Genomic DNA, 24679 nt, shown 5'->3' with positions numbered 1-24679 from the left:
TAAATGATGATTTTTAATTGATGTTATTTAATGATAGGCTACTACAGATTGCACTTCGTAGATCACACTGACTTTAATGAAAACAACTGTTTTGCAGAGCGTGCCATGTTTGCTGTGATGCATTTACACGGCTTTGACCAGCGGATGTCGCTAGCGTGGCACTCCCTTCTGCTCCGCTGCTTTGCACATGCGTAGAAGCACGAGAAAATAATTTACGAGAAAGTTTCTCATTATGAGATGTTAAGTCATAATTATGAGAAAGTTTCTCATTATTATGAGATGTTAAGTGATAATTATGAGAAATTTTCTCATTACGAGATGAAGTCATTATTATGAGAAAGTTTCTCATTATTACGAGAAGGTTTCTCATTATTTTGAGATGTTAAGTCATTATTATGAGAAAAATTCTCATTATTGAATCTTTTTTTTTTTTTTTTTACTCAACAGTGGCGGAAACGGGCTTCCATAGTAACCATTTAGTTCGTAATCAATTTTCTTTCACTTCCATTTTTGACACTGTCGCCTACTACTACAGCATCCTATTTTGCTTAATATAACAACTGACATTTTTATTGTACGTGACACTACAACTTTATATGGTAAAGTACATTGTGAATATTGCATACGTAATATCAACAGCTAATATTTCAAGAAGAAAAATGGAAACGTGAAAGATAATGGGCCTTTTTTTTTTTTTTTTTTTTAATAAGCGCAATAAAGTGAGTTGAGGCACTGGGTGGCGCTGTTGCTCTGTTGTGGTGTGTTACAGACGCTTGTGTGTTCTGTGTTGGACAGGCAGAGACTCAGAGCGCACTGGTCAATTACATCAATAATAGATGATCTGCTGCTTGCAGCCGCTGTTTAATTGTGACACAGAACAGAGAAGAGCACTTCAGTCTCCGACAAACTGTGATGGAATATGACAGGTTATAAAAACATGTGTGGATTCATAGAGACATGAAACTCGGAGCCCCTGGGTGAGTAAAGTTGTTTGAATGATGCTGCCTCGTACTTAAATGATTTCAAGTGTCAAAATGTGCAACAGGTTATTCTAAGCACCATAAAGTATTATGTCTATTTTTAAATATTTTAATGTAATAATAATAGCTATTATTATTATTATTATTATTATTATTATTTGTTTAATGTTTTTGATAAGATGTGGATTGTTTTTCCTAAATTGTAAAGAATAATGACACGTTTCAAATGGTTTCTGTTAGAGAATATCAGAGTTTATTTGTTTACTGATTTTGGAGAAATTTGCCTCCAACTATGAAATTTACAGCTGTGGTTGAAATAATCATGAATTTGTTGAAGATATCATAATTAATGTAGTGACACTGATTTTGCACACTTTAAACAGGCAAAGATGTGATTGTCATACAGAGGAACTGATCCTGATCAAGACTGAAACAACATTATAGCTTTATTTATTTATTAATTTATTTCATGATGAGCAAAGACTTTGTGAATCAATTTTCAGCCGGGTAAAAAGATTGTTTTTAAAAGGATGTTAAGATTGTTATTGTTTTATTATATTGCCATGTAGGTCCCTCACTGGTGAATGTGATTTCACCAAGTACAACATGCTCCTGGATCAACATCTTTGTTGATCCTGGAACAACATTCAAATCAACCAATCAGATTTGGGGGACAAGTTTACTATTTATGTCAAGTTTAGGCTTACAACCATGGTTAGGTGGTTCTACATCAGTGTTATTATTTACATATCATTTCACTCTGATTTTAGGGATAAGTTATGGGTAGGGTTAGGTTTAGGGATAGGGTTAAGACAAAATTTTTGGACAGGAATGATGTTCCAGGATCAACAAGATATGTCTTACTTGGCAAAATCACAGTGAGCTAACATAAGTACATGATCAATGTGTGTTTCAGACCACTATTTGTGTCACTCCCATATGGGTTTTATGACTGTGTAAAAATGTCACTCTCATAACTTGTTTATGAGGCTTATGGCTTATGTTTATTTTTTTATTTATTTTTTGTCACCACAGATTGTATTTTATCCCTTTAATGCAAATGCCACTCCGTTTTCCTGGTGGCGTGAAATTAAAAAAGAAGTTGTGTGGGAGGGTGTCAAAATTGTTTATCGGAGGGTTTGTCAGTGCATATTCTTTTCATTATGTCAATTATGTCACGTTATTTTGTTTTGAATAAGAGAAGCCAATCAAATCCTAACAACCGAGTATTGCCAAGAGGTTACAATGAAAATAACTTGCCAAGAGATATATATTTTTTTTTTTATTGAAACCTAGAGCTGCCTACTTCATCGATATGTTAGTTAATGTTTTTCAGTTTTATTGTAAATTGTTCAATTATTAAGCATCCAGGTTGTGATACATCACTTTAGGGTGCAGTTTCAAGTATAACATGTTCATTAGCTATAAAGGGTTAGTTCACCCAAAAATTTAAATTCTGTAATTAATTACTCACTTCCAACCCTTTTTCATCTTCGGAACACAAATGAAGATCTTTTTGATGAAATATGAGACCTTTCAATCCCTTCATTGAAAGTCCACACAACTACCACTTTGACACTTCAAAAAGTTCATAAAGAGATCGTAAAACCAATCCATATGAATTGAGCGGTGTAGTCCAAATTTTCTAAAGCGACTCGATTGCTTTATGATGAACAGATTGAATTTAGACTTTTATTCACATATAAAAATTGATCAGGCAACATAAACGGAAGCTCAACGGAACCTGCTTAATCCACGTGAATAAACCTCTTGCGGAAGCTCAAACGTGCTGTGTAACACATGAGAACGAACCTCATTGGTTCTTGAGGAAGCTCAAACGTGCTTCGTAACACGAGAATGAACCTCATTGGTTCTTGCGGAAGCTGAAACGTGCTGTGTAACACGAGAATGAACCTCATTGGTTCTTGCGGAAGCTCAAACGTGCTGCGTAACACGAGAATGAACCTCATTGGTTCTTGCGGAAGCTCAAACGTGCTGCGTAACACGAGAATGAACCTCACTGGTTCTTGCGGAAGCTGAAACGTGCTGCGTAACACGAGAATTAACCTCATTGGTTCTTGCGGAAGCTCAAACGTGCTGCGTAACACGAGAATTAACCTCATTGGTTCTTGCGGAAGCTCAAACGTGCTGCGTAACACGAGAATGAACCTCATTGGTTCTTGAGGAAGCTGAAACGTGCTGCGTAACACGAGAATGAACCTCATTGGTTCTTGCGGAAGCTGAAACGTGCTGCGTAACACGAGAATGAACCTCATTGGTTCTTGCGGAAGCTGAAACGTGCTGCGTAACACGAGAATGAACCTCATTGGTTCTTGCGGAAGCTGAAACGTGCTGCGTAACACGAGAATGAACCTCATTGGTTCTCGCACGTCAAGCGGACATGCTTGAGCTTCCATTTACCATAACTGTGTGAGGTGATGAATGTTTATGTGAATAAAAGCCTAAATTCAACCTGTTCATCATATAAAGCGATCGTGTCTCTTCAGAAAATTTGGACTAAACTGCTCAATTCATTTGGATTAGTTTTACAATCTCTTTATGAACTTTTTGAAGCGTCAAATTGGTAGTTGCATAGCTGTCTATGGAGGGACAGAAATCGCTATGATTTCATTAAAAATATCTTCATTTGTGTTCCGAAGTTGAACGAAAGTCTTACGGGTTTGGAACGACATGAGGGTGAGTAAATGATGAGTAAATTTTCGGGTGAACTATCCCTTTAAGTAAAGTGTTTGAAGTTAATTTATAATTGTACCAACCAGTTTATTTAATTTATTTAATGCTTTGATAAAAACAGGAAAGTACAAAGTCCCACATTATTTATCTGGACAGATCTATATGCTTCAGACAGTTAACCAAGTTTGAAATCCCTTGAGCTGAAGGGAATAGTGGGCTCTTAGATCTTATGATCTAGTGTCACTAATTAAGATTAGTGAACGTTAGTGTTGTGTCACATGGCATCAGCTTTCATACTTCAGCTCAGCTATCTTTTTGGGTCATTCGGAAAAAAAAACGGGTGCCATTCCCAGTGTGATTTTTAAGTAAAGTTTCATAAGATTTGAAACATTCTAACAATTAAATAATGTGTTTAAGAGAAATTAAATTGTATTGTGATATCTTAAGCTAAATCAATGCATTTTGGGACTTAATAACTGTATAGCTTCTGAAAGGTAACAGGGTTGACCGATACAGTTACAATTTAATTTGACAAGCCTTGTCCTCAAGATTATGAAACAAAGTTGCTTCTTAGAAAGATAATCTTTTTAAACTGTAAACTTTTCAATTGTTCACTATGCAAAATCATGGTAAAAGGCTTGACATTTTAAAATTGTCCCCTACTGACAGATGAGAATATAGAGATTAGAGAATAAAAAAAAAAATGCTAGATTTTATTTTTATATTCTGTTAAATGCTTAATCAAAAATAAAAACATTGATTAATTTAGAGAAATTTCTACAGAACCCATGAGGGACATGGTGAGGAAAAATGATATTGCAATGCTTTTGAGTTCTCTCACAAAACTATACTATAGTATATTATATTGAGTTCCCAGAGAAAATTTGTTTTATTGCAATACGTTTGTGAACGAACGCAAAGTTGCAAGAGAAGCGCATCTCATATACTTTTCTATCACCATGTCCTTTTAGGGGTTCCACGTATTTCTATATTGACACATAAAATTGCCTTCATATGTTAATTGTTAAATTGCCTATTTTTTACACATACATATCAGGGACACAAATGGCACCTGTTTTGTAGAATGCCCTCTCCTTTAAAAAAAGCATCATGTGTAAATCAGCTGTTCTCCTATTTTGTTTAGTGTGTACAGTGTATTATATAAATCATGCGGCTCATTTGAAACTCAAACGCAACCAACAGAATAGGAAAGAAGCGTCCGTGCTTTCTCTCTAATACCCACTTGAGCCTCCCAGCTGGGCAAACACATCACACACTTCCAGTGTTTACCCTGTGAGAGCTCTCTCCACTTCTGCTTGAGTTATGGCTCAGGCACAGGGTGCGATATGGCCACTGTGGGTATTAACCCTGCGATGATGGAGTGCATGTGCTTTGTGTTGAAGTTTTCCTATCTTCAATATTTCAATGTGTTTTGAGATTGAGAATCTAATAAAACTTAAATTTTCCAGTTTTTCCTAGCCTTTTTTGTTTTATCCACAGCCCCATCAGTAATAAAGTACCCCTTTATCAACATCAAACCAGAAATGTGTTTGTCAGCAGCAAAAATATCTATTAAGTCTATAAAGTGCAGGGAAAGTTATATTTAAAGGGGGTCATAGACTCATCATGGCTCATATTCCCATGTTATATCCCAGAAGCCCGTTTCATATGCAAAGGTGCTGATGTTTTATTCTCAATGCTCTCACTTTGAAGCTCATGCTGAAAGAATATGATTGAATCTGGTATGTGAGAACCCAAATCAGTTGTGTTTGTCCCACAGGAGTGGGACTGCTGTGTCTTGTGTGAACCAAACTCCATCTGACCACTTCCATACAGATGACCAGTGATGGCCACAGCATCAGACTCAGCGGACGAGTAAGAACCACCTCAGATATTTTTGCTACAAAGATTAATAAGTATTTATCTTATATTCATGAATAATTATCGGCATATTTTTGTCTACAGTGCAGTGGATCCCGTCATGTCTAAACACACTTCGAGAATAATGCTGTCTATCATCCTGGGGACCATCATCATACTGACTGTGCTTGGTAATTTGCTTGTGATGGTGGCTCTCTGTAAAGACAGACAGCTAAGGTAATGGTGCTTCATATCTACATTTAAATTTACTGTTTCAATGTACATTTTTGATGGTAAAAATAAGGCTTAAAATGCAAGATATCTAAAAGTAAGCTGATTCCCCCAAAATGTAGTTCTGTTTTCAAAACATTGCTTTTTTGTTTGAGAATCCTGACCAGCCTCGCATAGCAACAATGGCTCAACCAATTGTGTGAGTTTGTACTAAAAATGTCTTTAAAAACCTTAAAACAAGGTGAATTTACTTGAGACTGCACATGATATAAGGATTTGTTTTTAGACAAATGATACATCTTGAATCTTGAAACCTCACTATGCAGTTAGTTTTTTCCTACAACCAGAAAACAACGGGCAAAAATAATTTCTGCAATGAAATTTTCATATGAAATTATAGTTGACCCTTTTCACATTTCTACGGTTCTCAGAAGTGCAAGTCATCATGTAAGTTACAGTTTGTCCTCCGCTTCGCGTCGGGGTCCTGATCAGCCTGTCGGGGTTGTATTCGCTATAACAACCGCCTCGCTCTACATTATCCCGCTTATTACATGGCTACCTACCAAATAAATCAATAATTTGACACAAAATATTGATTTTAAAAGGAGTTTATTGATTTAATAACGATTGTATTGCTTCCGCAAAAGAAAATAGTCCGTTCCGTCTCTACGGTTAGAATCCTGCGTCCATAGCAACGCTCTGTTTTTCATGGCAACAGTGTGTTATACTTCGCAGTGTGTTATCATTCTACATTAGAATTCAACCAAGCCATGTAATAAAGTTGGGTAATAGTTGGGTCACTTCTATAGTGATGAACGGAAATACAAAAATATAATTTTTGTGTATCCCTTTTCTCCAATAGCAAAAAATAAAATCCATAATGATAGCATTTCTCTGACTTTACAGAAGAGGAAAAAAAGAGACTTGATTACGTTTTCCCATCCCTCTCTCAGCTGTTGTATTAGAAACACTAGAAACTAGAAACTTTGAATATGATAATATAAAGAACTTCCATAAAAAAGCTCCATGATAAAGTATCATTAAATTTCTTAAACATGAGTATTTTTGACAAACTGTAAAGACACTATTTTGTACTGTGAACTAATGTCTATCAATCTTCTTTTTTGTGTATCTACTGTTCTAAATATAGGAAGAAGAAGACCAACTACTTCGTTGTATCCCTGGCATTTGCAGACCTTCTAGTTGCCCTTGTTGTGATGCCTCTGGCAACCATAGAGTTGACCACGGGTCAGTGGAGTTATGGAGAGACGTTCTGCTTGGTCCGTACCTCACTGGACGTGCAGCTGACCACTGTATCTATTCTGCATCTGTGCTGCATTGCACTAGACAGGTAAGTGCTGCTCATGAAGCTAATATTGTTAAAAATGTCCTACACAAATAACTGCTTGTGTTGCCATGGCAATGTTGACAAGAGAAGTCTAAATTTAGACAGTTTTGGGATAGTAATTTTCGTTCCTAGATTTGATCGTACATTTTTTCTCTTTAAAAAACATTTGTATTTTGATACAGTATATACACACAATCATTTATTTTTTCTTTCTAAACTGCATTTTGGCATTTATAGGCTTTCTTATATAGGTCAAAGCCGTATGCACAAAAAAGAAACACATAATTTATGTCTTCACGCTTACTCCAAGGGGCTTGTCAGTGTGTCAGCTAATTATGTGTAATTTGCTGTGTTACATATGCAAATTTTCTCATGTTCACCCATTGGGAAGTCTGCAGCACTCTTAACCCGAAAGAGAGCAGCTGTGATTTATGCAGCGCACCTTGTCCATATGGCAGTAACATGACTCATTCTTAGTCTCTCAAAGCCTCTCTCTTTCCCTCGAGCAACAAATTCTGTTGATCTATCTCACTGTCACCAAGTTCTTTCTCCATCCGCATATGACTCATGATGTCTTTGCCTCTGCGGTCTCCAGTAAGTGCATATTTTCTAGTTATAATTCACTGCATTAACTTTTCAAGGAAAGATCGGCAGTATCATCAGGGTATATTGAAGTACAGTAAGTAGGGACGCAGTGCTTACGTAAGACAGCGTACTGACAGCATCAATTGAATCATTCTTCAGATATTTGCAATTTCTGTCTTGGGCAGGTTTTATGCGATTTGCTGTCGACCTCTGGTCTACAATAACAAGATGACACCTGTAAGAGTCTCACTGATGCTGGTTGGATGCTGGGTCATCCCCTTTTTCATCTCTTTCCTTCCCATCATGCAAAGCTGGAATACTATTGGAATTGAGAGCGTTGTAAGTGAGGAGTAGATTGGTTCATTCTTCTTGTTATGCTGATGCATTATAAGCTTTAAGTAATTACTCTCCGCTAGATCTCTCTAGGTTGGATTATAAAACCATTTAAAAAAAAAGAAATGGTACTTTCCAAAATAAAAATGTTACAAAAAGTGTGTAACAATTTAAAAAAATGGAATGAGATCATTAATTTACTTTAGGTATTCTGTAGAAAAGGGTCTAAATGATGTCACTTCTTAGGCGTGGCCATTTTAAGGAATGTTACGTTTTTGTAAACAGGATATATTTTTGGTATAGTAATAATTAAAAATATATATTACCACAATTAATGAATAATAATTCAACAGATTACACTACTGTTCAAAAGTTTTTTAGGTCAGTAAATTTTCTTTTGAAGAAATTATTTATTTTATTTAGATGGGATGCATTAAATTAAGTAAAAGTGAAGGTGAAGACTTTTACATTGATAAAAAAACAAAACATATTTCAAATAAATGGTTTTGAACCTTGTGAACAGTTTTGGGTAAGTTACTCTAATAAAGTAATTAATTACTAATTACGTATTCAACATTGTAATTAGACTACTGTAATCACTCTCTCTAAAAAGTATTGCATTGTATCACTAATTACTCCAGATCAACCTCAGTCAGTTTGTAAAATTGCATAATGTATTCTTGAACTGACCAAAGTATTTAAAGGGAGAAGGTTTCATCAAAAACATACATTTTAAAATTAGATATTAAATTTTGATGTCAAATCCACAACTGTTTTATAAAGAACTGTTCTATACAGTATTTAATGCAATAACATAAGAAGTAACTAAATTACTGAAAAATTAAGAGTAATCTATTACTTTACTTTTTTATGGGAAAAGTAATAAATTACATGAATTAATTACTTAGTAATGAATTACACCCAACACTGCATATGAAGGATCATGTGACACTGAAGACTGGAGCAATGGTTTCTGAAAATTCAGCTTTGCAATCACAGGAACAAATCAGACAAATTATCCATTTTTTCTACAGTACATTATAATGTTGTGATGCTTAAATTCATATGTAGCATTTAAAATGATTGATTTTAATCTTTAGTGGTTTTTTAAATGTATTCAGGCAAAATATTATAGAATTGTTATTTTATGTTATTGACCATAGTAACATGAAAATAATGATCAGTTATTGGTATCAGCCAGAGTTTTAATATCGATGCATACTTAATTGTTTTTTCATTTCAATTTCCCAGATCGAACAAAGAAAATTCAACTCTTCCCGCAATTCAACTTGTGTGTTCATGGTGAACCGACCCTATGCCCTGGTGTGTTCAGCCGTGGCCTTCTATGTGCCTCTGGTGCTGATGGTTCTCGCCTATCAGCGAATCTACATCACTGCTATGGGTCATGCTCGGCGAATCGGATCTCTACATCGGGCCGGCTCTGCCCCTTCTTCAACTTACCCAAACCACGATCAACCGGGCTCCAGTCGCATTAAGAATGAAACCAAGGCGGCCAAGACGCTGGCTGTCATTATGGGCTGCTTCTGTCTGTGCTGGGCACCCTTCTTCATTACCAACGTGGTGGATCCCTTCATTAATTACAGCGTGCCCTGGCAGATGTGGACCGCTTGGCTCTGGTTGGGTTACATCAACTCGGGCTTGAATCCGTTCCTGTATGCTTTTCTGAACCGGGCTTTTCGGAGAGCCTTCCTGAGGATCCTGTGCTGTGGGAATGTGCAGCGGGACTTTAGTCCGAGCAGACAAAACTCAGAGTCTGTCAACGGAACCTCCATTTCTCTCAGGTACAGTTAGTCCCTCTTGAACACTCTAAGCTTTCAGAAATGAGTTCTGGGGAGAAAAGAGATGAATGTAAGGATGTTGGTAAAGTGAGATTTCTGGGTAGACACCCATGCATCATTAAGGACCTTTTCCTTTTTAATTTAGTTTAATCGTTTACACGACAGCGTTTTTAACTAAAAAGCGAAAACTTTTTATACATTTTGACCGTTCACTTCATTTTCACGACAACAACGTTTTGGAGGCCTAAAAACGCAAACTTTTGAAAACGTTTTTCAAAGTGCATGAATCAGTGAAAGCGATGACATCATGCACATGCGTATTACGTGTTCAGTCTATAGGAGCGTAGTGTTTCTTTACAAAGTGACATCGCCAACTACTGGTCTGACAGCAGAATACAGCGTTTCTAATAGTTTTCGCAGATCCGTGTGAACGGGATCGTTTTGACAATGGAAAACGCAATCGTGTAAACATACCCTTAGTTGTTTGCTAAAGGCCATGAAAAGTAAAAGTGTGTGTATATATGCACATACAGTATACACCATTTAAAAGTTTGGGTTCTGTAAAATTTTCATTTTTAAGTTTCACGACTCGCCATATTTCAATATATTATTTATATTTTTCCTGAGATGGCAAAGCTGAATTTTCAGCATCATTACTCCAGTCTTTAGTGTCACATGATCCTTCAGAAATCATTCTAATATGCTGATTTGCTGCTCAAAAATTTTTTATTATTATTATCAATGTTGACAACAGTTGTGCTGCTTAGTATTTTTGTGGAAACAGTGACAATTTATTTCAGGATACTTTGATGAAGAGAAAGGGAAAGAGAACAGCATTTATTTGAAATAGAATGTTTTTTGTAACAGTGTAATGTCTTTACTGTCACTTTTGAACACTTTTTGTTTTTTAATAATTATATATATATATATATATATTTGTTTTTGATGTTAACATGAAATCTTTACTAATATTTTACTAATATTTAATTTTTCAAAAGTTTTCATAATTTTGCTAAAAGATCATGTGCGATAAACAAAAATATAATATTAAGTCATAAGTTGAGCCAAAGTTCAGCTAAAATGTTTCATCGTCCCTCCCACAAAATGTATTAAATAAAATTAAAATGTTATGTGCCAATATTTCTCATCAATAATGATTATTTTAATGATTTTGCAATGCAAGTATCATAGCGTAAATCATAAAATGCAGTCCTCAATTCTGTACAAAATGTCCTTGGCCTGCAAAATGCTGAAGATGATAAAAATGTTAGGAATGATAATAATCTTAGGCTGTGTGCATTATCATGAAAATGATTTTTATAAAAACCCATTTAGAAACATGCTAATTCCATACAGCTTTTTACAAGACACTTAAAAATGACATAATCGGCTAGAACACGCTCAGTAACTTTGAAAGTGAAAAGCTGTGTTTAGCCACAAGAGCTGGTAGAATATTCAGCAACAAGTCTTTCCACGTTTCCAGTTGTTTTTCTCCTCATGGTTTCAGACTGTTTTAAGCGGGATCTGCCATTACAAAGGCAATTACCCACAGACTCGTTTTGCATAAGTATAGATGACATCATTGCGGCTCTTGATCAAAACAAAAGCACATGGTTGTGACCGTGGAATAGTCATCGTTCTGAAATTTTATGATCTGCGTAAAACAACACAGGCATTTTAAATACACCACTATTTATTTTCCTGTCTTTTATTTGTGCGTTTCTATTATTTGTGTGTGTTTTTCACGCCAGGCAAATGAATTACTTCATTGATGTTTTGACCTTTTTGATTTTTGAAGGCCAGTACTCTGAATGTCTACGCTCAGTGGTTTGCCGTCTCGTCCTAGCAAAATACTTCGTTTTATGCACCAATAGGCTATAATGGGTGGATCCTTATGATTTGCTTTGTTACAATGATGTTTTGAGAAATTATTATCAATTTTATTACTTTTAAGTGGCTCTGGCTTTTTTTATTATTATTTTAGTGTGGTGCAAAGCCCCTGCCCAGTATCAGTCACCAACTCAGTCACTCTCAGGCAGCACTACACTTCCCAGTATCCTTCATGCTCACCACCTGCACACACTCCTCAATCATCTGCACCTGCAAGCCGTCACACTCATCGGCACTCCCTATATCAGCAGTCAACCTCCTCACCATTGATGTCTGGTCTCGTCTACACATAAGGCTTGTTCAACTTCATGCAGCGCTGCGCAGAATGATCGGCAGCTGACTAGAAGCAGTGCATGCTGGTTAGATATTTTGTCTGACTTGAGACAGTGCCGACGCCACGTGACTGTGACGTATGCCATCAAAGTACCGTGAGAGCGGTTCGAGAGCAGCCGGCTGATTCATTCTGCGCAGCTTCTCCAGAGCGGCTGCACAAGCTCTGATGACGACACCGCTGTTCCGCGATTGGCCGGATTCACCGCATGAAAACGATCACGTGTTTCGTGTTTATTCTAAAACCTTCAGGTCCACTAATGCTCACAAATCTGTTTTTTATAACAGTAAAACCTCTTTTCATGTAGTCGTGATGTTATATTGTGTCATGTTTATCAAAATAAACAATAACTGATAGAAAATGTAGACCCCACTTTGTACAAACAGACGCTGTATTAAGCAATAGGCCTACATAAAGTATTGAATGACAATGTCTCTGAAACATCTGTGTATTTGACAAATATTGCATTTTATTTCACTTCAGCATCACTACGGGAAGCAGAAAGTGTCTGACTTCACGTCTCCATTTTCAGCTCCTCCCCGCCTGCAAGCGGCAACTCCTGCCGATCGGTTACATCCAGCCGCAGTAGATGTCGAACACACCTATAGACACTCACCTGATCTACTCGCCTGATCCACTCACCTGTGTTCGCCATCACATTGTTCCAGTCGCCAGTATCTGTCATCTGTCTTCAGTCTGCAACGACTCTCCTCCCCATCATCTGCTACCCGTTCAGTCATCTGTAAAGACATCAAGAGTACCATTACTCATCCAGCTAAGTTAACTACAAACTATCTGACTGCAGTTATACTCACCATTGTCACTCTCCTACTCGTGCTTCCTGTTCCTGCAAATAAACATCTGCATTCCGCTACTTACCTGTGTTGTCTCCTGTATCTGTGACAGAAGACCAGACCACTTTATACTGAGAACAATGAGCGTTCTCTTCAATCCTATTAACCCCGCTGATTGGCTGATCTCCCATTTCCAAGATGGCCACCGGATCAAGGACTAGTAGAGGAGTTCCTCGAGCTTTCTCATCAGGTAACCTGGAATGATGACACCCTTAAGACCGCTGTGGGTGAGTGGTTCTTCCCTTACAATTGGTGAGGTTGATGAAGACACAACCACCACTCAGCCACAGTCACCGTTGTCCACTTTAGCCAAGATGGCCGCCACGCCCAAGTCTTCAGCCAAGATGACCACCACACCCGAGTCTTCTTGTTCCCATGAGAGAAATTCACCAGTCTGTTCCCGTGAGGGAAATTCCTGAGCCCGTTCCAGTCCCCAAGCTCAGCCCAGTGCTTGTTTCAGTCCCCGAGCTCAGCCCAAAGCCTGCTCCAGAATCCTCGTTAGCCCATGAACCTATAGCTCCTCCCAAGATTTTTTTTTTTTTTTTGCTAAATGTCCCCGGGCATAGTGGCCAAGCCAGACTTCCTTGGCAAGGTCACGAAGGATGATCCGCCATGGCTTCCAGAACTACCTGCATTACCTACCGCCATGGCTTCCTGAGCTGCCAGCACCTACCTGGGTTGCTGGTGCCATCCTGGAGGTATCCCTATCACCTGACAACGCTCCAGGACGCCCATCCTACCACGCTAGATGGAATCCATTTTGAGCGAGGTCGCGCTTTCCCGGGAGGGGGAAGTACTGTCACAGTCACCAGCTCAGTCACCCTCAGCACTACACTTCCCAGTATCCTTCATGCTCACCACCTGCACACACTCCTCAATCATCTGCACCTGCAAGCTGTCACCCTTGTTTTCACTCATCAACACTCCCTATATCAGCTGTCAATCTCCTCACCAGTGATGTCTGGTATCGTCTACACATAGATGCTCACATGATCTACTGTACCTGATCTACTGTACCTGATCTACTCAACTCACCTGATCTATTGTACCTGATCTATTGTACCTGATCTACTGTACCTGATCTACTCAACTCACCTGATCTACTCGCCTTGTTCCAGTCTCCAGTATCCGTCTTCTGTCTGCAGTGACTCTACTCCTCCATGTCTGCTACACGTTCAGTTGTCTGGAAAGACATCAAGAGTACTATTACTCATCGAGCTAAGTTAACAACAAACTATCTGGCTGCAAATTCCTGCAAATAAACATCTGTATTCCGCCACTTACCTGTGTTGTCTCCTTCTGTATCTGTGACACCCAGTCATGCGGTGTTTTTTAAAGTCTTTTAAGTCCTATTTTGCTGTACATTATTCAGGAAACAGTTCAATATTCACAATATTTAAATTCACTTGACAGTTTACATTTTGTAATATATTTAGAAATGGTAATAATATTTTAATTGTATTTCCTGCATTTGGTGACAGAACTATATTTTGCTAAGTCGCTGACACAGCTTACCCCGAGGCATCTGACACTTCACCCCACATCTGCCATTTTGGGGGTAAAAAGTTCATTTAATAATTCATAGCTAATTTGATGTTAATTTAATACATGTCATTAGCAAAATGAATTCAGCAACATGTTTATATATCTGCCTTGTTTCTGTCACATGATAACAAGTTTGCTCTAAATATGTTTTAAGATTAATAGGGGCAGCAAAAAAACACCACTGAAGAGGAGGACTGATTTGAATATGGGCTGGTATATTTAGCTAGTACATTTTGTTCAACTCTGTTGGATTTAAATATGTTGAAAAATGGTGTGTTTTTTCAAATGCTTGATCACCTAAAATAGTTAAGAGTAGTAAATTATCTAAGAGGATGTTTCTGAAGGAAAAATCATCATTGGTTCTCAGATTTATCCCCTCTGAAATTGAGTCCCCTGATGATATTATTATATCCAAATTAATAGTAAACATTGGGCTTGTTTAATTGCTTTAACATCCCTGCTTATTCCAGTGTTTCGTGTGCTATAACTATAAGGATTTAGAGTTACACTTAGTCTCTTTTGTGAGGGGTTGCTACAGAATCTGTCCTTGTGCAACATGAGCAAATATGGAGCGTGAAGTGAGGTTTTTGTCTGAAAGCTACAGCCTTGATGCCCGCATGAAGTATTTTCATGCTGCATTTTTCCCACTTTGTTCATTATCAGACTGATGATTGGCGATGCAGAAAAGGTGTCAGAAAACGCATATCTCTCTGCTTCTGTTTCCATAGAGACTTCTCTAATGGCCACCATCCAGCAAACCTTTTCTGTCAATCACAGCCTTTCATATTTTCCATATTCTAGCCTACACATTTTTTTCTCAAACGTTTCGGAGGTATGTCTGGAATGTGACGTTCTCCCAAACGAGGAACATTTGGGTGGCTTAGCGCTATATAGTCGTGCGGTTTAAGTCCGCTCTCTGCTCATGCGGAGGGCTTTGAGTTGAGCTTTCTGAATCCGCTCAGTAGCAGCCGGACTCACGTTTCGCTCGGTGTGACTGAAAAAACTTCACGTTTGTGAGAGGAACTTTGGACCTTTGGCTCAGTCAGAACCAGGTGCCACAAAAGCTTGTGGGTTTCCAAGAAATAATAATGCAGGACTGTGTCCAAAACTTTTTCAGAAAGATATGTACATTAACAAGAAATTTGAAGGTAAACTTCACACTCTGAACTCAGCGTTCAGATTCAGCCAAGGTCAAATCAAACCCTCCACACAGCTGTGAAACACAAAGCCAAGAAATAAAACCAAACCATATGAGAAAATGTTTTATTACAACTCTTCAATTTAATAAGGAGTGTGATTCAGGAATGAGCGTTCTCTTGCTGATATTTCTTTTAATAGAAGCTGAGATGAAGGTGGTCACATGTTTTATGGTCCTATCTTAGATTAAGGACATTGTTGTTATTGCTATTCCTATAAAAATTCCCATTAGATTTTGGTCTGGTTAATGGCTCAATAGAGACAAATTTAATTTGATGTGGCCCTGCACCCTGACATCGCTTTTATTCAGAGATGGACAGACCTGTCTCAACACATTTTTTAAAACGCATCCACCCTGGGACTGCAGCCATTTTGAAGCTAACTCTGCCTTGTGATGAATTTGACACTGCAGAAAAGGCCTTAAACATTGAATAACTGTTAATTTCTGCCATTAAGATCTCAGACACTTGGAGTGGGTTAACAGGAGCAATGGGTTAATGTGTCTGATTGATTTTACAATGTACTTTACAAGCCTTTCCTGCTTGCCGGAGCAGTTTTTATTTCAGATTGATCCCAGACATGGCAGATTTAGCAACCTATATAAATAATGGTGGGCAAACCTCCATGCCATGTTTAAAAGAGGGCATTTATTTGTTATTATTACTAATTAGCTTGCAGTTTTAAACTAATTGACTATATATAACAAATCATAAAATGTGCTGGAATATTGCTGTAATCTTGGATTGACTTTCACCATTGAGCATCTGTCTAAATTGTTAGACAGTCAAAAATATAATCTTTTCCTCACCGTAATGTCTTTTAATGTCTCAAATTTTCTTTATTCCATATCAGTGTTGCTATTTTTAACAAAAACTTTTAAAAGTAATTAAAATGTAATTTTTTTAAATATTAGATGAAAAACTTAGCTTGAAAACCCTTGATCACCATTAACTTTTATTTTATGGAAAATAGATTGAACATCCTGCTAAACATCTCCTTTTTGTTTTCCAAGCAAGAAAGTCACACAGGTTTGGAACAACAAGAGAGTGATTAAATGATGACAGAATAAACATTTTTAGGTGAACTATCCCTTTAAAGATATCCAGCCTTAAAGACCACTTATTAATTTAATTGTTGCTCTGAAAACTGTTAAATGAAATGAGTTTGTAAAAAAAAATTAGATAATCACTGGTAGCTATATGCAGCAACCTGAACACATTTTATTTTTACCGTTTCTCTTGTGAAGTCTAAATGAGGTTCGGACTGAGCATTTGAGAAAGGTATCCACTATAATCCACTGCTAAAGATGATGTTTCCATGTTTGGTCAAAACTGCACCACTTTCACTCTCAGCTGCACCAAATCCTTGTGTTTCAGGTTAATGTCAGGTCAGGCTATGAGCTGGTCATCAGACTAATGGATAGGGTCTTGCATGCATATCTATTTTAAATAGTTTGCCCCATGGTTTTAAAAAATGTTGACAGGGAGTCACATTGATTTTTTTTAACGCTCTGTATTTCTGGGCCTGTCACTTTTTTCCCCAAGACATTTCACATTTTTTGTCTCATTTCTTAATTGTGAGCATTAATATGTTGTTTATTTTAGATTTGAAAGTGCTGTTAAGTTCAATTGTAGTTTGTACAGGGGCCCAGAGGTTTGTCCTCCTGGTATCCGTGTGAAAAAATAGTTTTGACATTTATGTTTTTCTTGTTTTAAGGTCAATGGCAGTCCAGAGGGTTTGTACCGCTGGTGTCCATGTGAACATATAGAACCAATTTGTCAGGGATGATTATCATAACATAAAAGAGTTATGATAATCAACATAAAAGTGCAACAGATTTGGCCGGGCAGAATTTCAGTATGGCCTCTTTTGTAATTTTCAATGACAGTATTGAAAATATTTAGTTTTGTATCATTGCTTTCCCATGCAGAATGTGCATGGATTACTCAAGGCCTGATAGATTCTAACAAGAAATACGTATCCTCTTATGATTTGATTTGTTACAGATGTTTGGGATGTTTTTTAAATGATCATACTGCGAGGTGGTTATGTTTGATTTGGAAATCAAAAGGAAGGTTTGTTTGGTTAGATATATCAGTATACATTCCCTGGACCTGTCTTTTTTTTTTGACCACCCGTACTGCCTGTCTTATCTTTAGCAAAGTTCACAGTTAGAACAATGCGGTTTGCTGTGAAAGTAAACTTGTGTGCTCAGTTTCAAGTCACACTTTGATACAAATCATTATTATTGTATGCCAAAAAGATTATTAAAAACTAAACCATGAAATGACTTACACCGGTGAGAAAGTGCACAAGAAATAATCGGGGATAATGTTAAATGTCTGATTTATATGTCAGGCACAGTTACAGACTAATTACTACATTCAGACTTAATTACTTTAAAAGCAGAAGGTTGAGAGATGTTAACGGATGTTCCTCTTCTCTGGCACTAATTGGTTTGTGCAGTTACTTATTGGATTTAATTTGCCAATATACAATTCCCAATCAATTTTTACAAATAATAGAGGACAGTGTTGCTCAGTTAATGTACATTCAGCCGGTCATTATCACAGAATAAACCCTGCTGGGGTAATTTGGATGCAGAAGAGGAACGGAGGACATGAAATATTAGTTCCGCTGAGAATTGTAAGGTATGAATTTAGGTGCAATCACATTAACAAGTGAGCAAGAAAAGGACCATTGTTAATAGTGTTGGTATGATGCACTGCTCACACAGAAGTCACTTTCAAACCAAATTCGTGTGAGCAACTTGAACAGCTGTTGGCTGTTCTGCTGTTCTGCTGTATCTGCGTGGGAACTTTTTCATTGTGCGAATTCCAATTGAAATGACTGGATTTCGCCCTTGAAATTAGCTGTGTTGCTCAGCTAATTTCAAGAGCGAAATCCAGTGGTGCATGGAATTATCAAGGGCGAATTATCAAGGGCGAAATTAAGGTGCATGCCCACTATAGTGGCAAAACTCCGCTCAGTGCCGCTGGCAATGCTATAACGCCTCCGCTTTGGATTGTGTCTATGGCGAGTGTGTACCTCTGTGTATGGGGTGCTTAATGTATCGCTACACTATTAACAATGGACCTTCTTTGCCCGCAAAATTCCTTAGAAGTTTTGCTAAAGTGACTGCGGAATTAGAAGAGCAGAAATATCAGATGACCAATCAGAATTGAAAATTCCAGTGAGCCGCCTAAATAGATGTATATTTTTCTCCACTTGTCTTTTATGTTCTCTTCTCCACCCTCATCTTTCTTTTCTCTTCTTATCTGGGAATGTTGGAAGATTTTTCTATAGCTTATAGCTAAGGATAGAAACAAGAAGAGGACAGAGCTCAGTCAAAGAAGAAAGCCTTGAGACAGAGAGGCCGCTTCTTCTTTTTTTTTAGCAAAAGTTTTTACAAAGTTTTCAAAGCCTGGCTGCTGTGTTGTAGGAATCTGTTTTGGCATATGGGGAGAATTATTGGACATTAGGAGTATAATGTAGCTCATAAAAGGGGAAACTCATCTGAACTGGATTACTGATCTTATCAATCTCAGTCTTATTATAGAACAGCTCATGAGAACGGCATGAAAAAAAGGTCTCAAGACATGCCTGTTGACCTAAAGGGTTCATTGCTTCTTTTGAGACATTAAAGGGTTAGTTCACCCAAAAATGAAAATTCTGTCATTAATTACTAATTACTTTTGGGGGTTTTTACGCAAAAAAATTTATTCTTGTCAGAAAGCTCTCGGATTTCATCAAAAAATATCTTTATTTGTCTTACTGGTTTGGAACGACATGAGGGAATTTGACAGAATTTTCATTTTTGGGTGAACTAACCCTTTAATAATAGTTAGTGCAAACTGCTACTGCTACATTTTTTAAGGGTTATTTTTAAACAGAACTTTCTTAAAGTTTGACCATCTCATCAGCAGTATAACTTAATAAGTCAATGTACAGTATGTCTTGAGAATTTCCCAGAACTTTATGCATTTGGAGACCTTAGCAATGTTCATATTTTAACACATAACCCACCCTGGTATGCAACATTGTGTACAACTGACAAATAGCAATCCTGCTGCATAACGTCAAAAGGCATTCTATGAGTAAAAGTTAAGAAGGTTTTAATATTTGACAGTTGATTCGATAAGAATAATTTGATCAGATTTCACTCTGACATTCAAGGTTAATCTCATTTTCTTGGGCAAACACATTTACTTCTAATAAACCAGGATTCATTTACAAAGCAAATGTATCACTGAGGAAAAAGATTTCCACTCTATTCAAATTGATTGGCTTATTGCATTGTAGAACCTTGTACCAAACCATGTGATCATGAAATGATGTGTATTTTTAGATCTGTATATCAGTCTCACATTATTCAGACAATATAGTGCTTTTGTTGGCAAAGTCTTTGAAAGAACAGATCATTCGCCCAAAAATGAAAATTCTGTCATTATTTACTCAACGTCATGTTTTTCAAAACCCATTCACAAGTTGGATTGATTTGGTTCAAGTAAAACTCAGTGATCCAGTCACAGCGATTCTCAGGGTAACAGCTTAGAAGGAAAATATTGTATATAATAACTTAAATGTCATGTTTGTATCTTTCTTAGCTAATTCCGTATCGCCTCAGAAGACTTGAAATATATTGTAGCAGTCGTATGAACCACTTTTATGGAATTTATGGTGCATTTCCTTATTGGAAGTGGACTGATGTGTTTGCTATAGTATGAAAATGAGCTGTGTGAAATTATTGATCTGTCTTATTGTTTTCCATGAAAAATAAAATTAGCATTGGAACATGAGGGTGAGTACCTAATGACAGAATTTTCCTTTTTGTGTGAACTATCCCTCCAAAGTTTGCATTGACTTGTGTTATATGCCGAGAGGTCAAATCTCAAAGGTCCCATTTTAAGAAGGAAGCAAAGCTGGTTGGAGAGATGAGAAAGTGATTAGGAACTTAGTGAGTTTGTGGCTTGTGTGACAGTCAGGCTGAGAATTCCTCAGTCTTACCCTGCCGACCCTCAGCCAAGATTCGCTCGAGTGAAACTCATAAGTCAATCACTCTATACTCCCTTAGCATACTTGAGCCCAAAACACATTCTTTCAGCTGTTTCGCTCCACCAAACAGCTGTTATTGTGCTGTATCATGGTTAAATGAACAACATGCTGAGGACAGAACCCCGTGGAGCCCTGTTCATGCAAGACAAACGGGATATGACACTCATGCTGTCCATGCTGAAGAGTTTTTTGTTGAGTGCTCTGCTTAAATGCATGATAATGTATGGATGTGCAGAGAGTGAAAAGTTTCATCCTGGGAAGATCTGCAGTGAGCTCAGGTTCACTGAAACCTGCTGTAGTCGTGAGATAATGCAGATCAAGTGCTAGTTTTAGAGTTTCTGTCCCACATTCTGCTTCTCCATGATGATGGTTTCTTTTTTATCACTGAGCAACAGCTACAGTCATTCAAATGGAGACGTAGGAACAACTTGAAAGTGGAAGGGACACATAGGTCACAAGGCCTGTGAATATAAAGAGATGTAACATTCGCCAACCAGTGCCAGAAATATTTTTTTTTTAGCTTTTAGTTGTGGTCTGATTACTGAAAATGCAAATTGCAGTTTCAAATTTTGATGTCTGCAACTTCAAGGGCTTTACAAACCAGGTGTCAATATAGAATATAGATATGTGGACTGTATACAACATAAGTCAAGATGTAACACTTATGAATAAAAGTAAATAAAATAATACTTTTATTCAGCAAGTACACATTAAATTAATCAAAAGTGATTCTAAAGACATTTATATTATTACAAAAGTAAAGACTTAATAAATGCTATTTTTTCCTTTTCTTTGTATTCATCAAAGAACAACATTTCTTGAGTTTCTTGTGTTTCTTGAAATGTTTCTTGAGCAGCAAATCAACATTAGAATGATTTCTGAAGGATCATGTGACACTGAAGACTGGAGTAATGATGCTGAAAATTCAGCTTTGCAATCAGGAATAAATTATATTTTAAAATAAATTCTAATTCTATTCATTTACAAGTTATTTTAAAATATTTAAAATGTGAAAATAAATGAACCTCATTGGTTAAATATTAAAATAATTTTAAATATATTCAAATAGAAACCAGTTATTTTAAATTGTAATAATAGTTCACAGTATTACTTTTTGACTATTTTTGATTGATATTTTTTTTTGACGAGACTTATATTTGGTCAAGAGACTAACATTAAAAAAAATATATCCAGAGTATGTTCCAGATTAGCAAAAGATTAAAAAAAAAATCAAGGTAAATCGACCCCTGTTATGAGTTCTGGATGAAGAATTTTTATTTATTTATTAATATTTAGTCACAGATGTCATCTAAATGGCAACTGTAACTCAAGCATTGTGAAAGTTTTCTTTTTGGCTCTCTTAATGGATTAATGGATGTGCACCATAATTGAGCAAAAAGTCTTCGACAAGGTTTAATTATTTTTAATGAATGTCTAAATTTGATTGACACACCTGGTTGGCTTGACATTTTTTATTAGGAGAGATCCTTTTTGGAAACCATACTTTCTCTAAATCTAAAACAAATATAAGAGCAGCTAAAACGTATTGGACCCATTAATGGATTAGTTCACTTCACAGGACATTAAAATGTCCTGATAATTTACTCACCCCCATGTCATCCAAGATGTTCATGTCTTTCTTTCTTCAGTCGACAAGAAATTAAGGTTTTTGAGGATAACATGTCAGGATTTTTCTCCATATAGTGGACTTAAGTGGGGTACAAGGGTACAACGGTTTGAAGGTCCAAATAGCAGTTTCAATACAGCTTCAGAGGGCTCTACACGATCCCAGCCGAGGAATAAGGGTCTTATCTAGCGAAAGAATCGGTCATTTTCCATAAAAAACAAAACATTTTTATAGGCGTACTTTTTAACAATAAATGCTCGTCTTGCACTAGCACTGCGATGCGCCACGTATTACGTAATCATGTTGAAAGGTCACGCGTGATACCGACATGTTTACAAAGCGAACGCGCAAAGAATGTCACAGTAAATATTTAATCAAATAAAAGGTAAAACAAGATGTCAGACGATTTTGAATTTGGAGGAGAAAATTTAATTAAGTTTTTCGACCTATAGCCTACCCTACCTTTTTTTAACCGGACCATGCGTGACCTTTCAACGTGATTCCTTAATACGTGGCGCATTGCAGTGCTTGTGCAAGGTGAGCATTTGTGGTTAAAAAGTATATATATATATATATATATATATATATATATATATATATATATATATATATATACAGTATATACATTTTTTTTTTTTTTTAGAAAATGACCGATCGTTTCGCTAGACAAGACCATTATTCCTCGGCTGGGATCATGTAGAGCCCTTTGAAGCTGCATTGAAACTGCAATTGGACCTTCAAACCGTTGTACCCTTGTAACGTTACCCCATTTAAGTCCACTATATGGAGATAAATCCTGGAATGTTTTCCTCAACAACCTTAATTTCTTTTTGAATGAAGAAAGAAAGACATGAACATCTTGGATGATGTGGGGGTGAGTCAATAATCAGGAAATTTTATTTCTGAGGTGACCTAATCCTTTAAGGTTTCCTGTGTATTTTAGCTCAAGAACAACTTTTTCCCCTGAAGAGTTACAGAGACATCATAACAGGGGCATTTAGAAATTGTATGTCCAAAGCCAGTCCATAAGGCTCTATATTACTATATATGTACAAAGAATTTGATGCTGAGGTTAGGATGTTTCTGGTCTGATCCGTCTATACTTTCATTACTTTTGATTTGTATTTTTGGCTTTTCTCATTTTCCTGTTCATATCTGTTTTTATTCACTGTCCACTGACATTAGCATATTCTTTTTGCACTGAACTGCATTGTCTTCTTCTCCAAGAAAGCTTCTTTGCCAACCAAGCAGAATATAAATGTATATATATTTTTTTATCTTCAGATTGTCATTTCTTCAAAGCCGAAGATACAGCAACAATTCCAACCGATTTCTGTCGAGTGAGCTGGAATCACAGGAGTCTGTTGGTGCATCATAGCCAAGAGCTCAAAAGCCTACAAATGTTGTTTGATGAGAACATACAGACAACTGCCTACATATGTGTCAAATCAAGAGACTTCATTGCAGTTAGCTTTTTGATGGGTTTTCGCTTTCCATGATGTATGACAAATCAAAGATTGTTTATAGGCCTATTTGGCAGAACTTCTAGTGTGATGATGATGTTAGCATGCAGACATTTTATCAGACGAAAGCAAACAGATAATAGGCCCAGGCATTTAAAGTTTGAAACAAAAAGGTAAAGGTAAAGAAAACTGCTCTATACAGCTATGTCATCCCCTTGAATATTTTTCAAGCTATATGGGGTTGTCAGCTTACTGCTCATTTATGTAGTTCTCATCTTTCAAATTAGGAGCAATCCCAGACAACAACATAGTGTCCGCCCAGATCCGGCCCACATCTGTTACGCGTGGATTCCATGTGTACCAGATGTGAGCTGGATCTGGGCAGACAATATGTTGCTGTCTGGGATACGTCTGCTTTGGCTGTAAAGGCTAACAATGACAAATATATACTGCTCAGCAGACCGTTAAAAGTGGCCTGTCATTAAGCATGTGGTTATTCTTGCATACAGTGAACCTCAAACGCTCATTTTAATATTAAGGAGTTGATACTCCCTCTTTAATTCATTAAGGTATTTATGTTGTACTTGTAGTTGACTTCTGTGAAAAGAAGCAGTGGCTTGTCACCGTGTGACATTTGTACTTTTATTGTATCATTGTGTAATCGAACTGAATTTAATGTAGTGTATCTGGAAGATGAATCTAAAAACAAAGTTTCATAAAACTACATAAAAACTACTTTGTTACTTGTACTGCATCTGTTCAGCACTTCTCATCCATTACATAAAGCATCTGTTTGATTGATCTGCCATTGTTCTTTCCATTGTGCTCCAGACGGCTTGATGGAGGGTCCTAGGAGACGGCTAAATGGTGAAGAATATATTAATTGT

General features: G+C 36.9%; 1 protein-coding gene across 4 annotated transcripts; it reads left to right on the top strand.

The window, feature by feature from the left end:
• The first annotated feature begins 797 nt into the window (after positions 1–797).
• Positions 798–24519, top strand: LOC311097481 (5-hydroxytryptamine receptor 4). 4 transcript variants are annotated; one of them, XM_084137175.1, is made up of 7 exons: positions 798–977; positions 5455–5549; positions 5640–5771; positions 6916–7116; positions 7884–8037; positions 9283–9833; positions 12584–14183. In XM_084137175.1, exons 2-7 carry the CDS (start codon positions 5521–5523, stop codon positions 12657–12659), a joined length of 1143 nt encoding a protein of 380 aa, XP_083993301.1. In that variant the 5' UTR covers positions 798–977; positions 5455–5520; the 3' UTR covers positions 12660–14183. The 4 variants fall into 4 exon arrangements, with proteins under 4 accessions (XP_083993301.1, XP_083993300.1, XP_083993298.1 ...); XM_084137174.1 differs by lacking the exon at positions 12584–14183 and adding an exon at positions 23614–24519 and having other exon boundaries at positions 806–977; XM_084137172.1 differs by having other exon boundaries at positions 806–977; positions 12535–14183.
• Positions 24520–24679: the final 160 nt, after the last annotated feature.

Source organism: Abramis brama (assembly GCF_963993115.1).
Source record: "Abramis brama genome assembly, chromosome: 15".
Classification (NCBI taxonomy): Eukaryota; Metazoa; Chordata; class Actinopteri; order Cypriniformes; family Leuciscidae; genus Abramis; species Abramis brama.
Note: the sequence above shows the minus strand (reverse complement) of the source record. Positions and strands in the feature narration are given on the sequence as shown.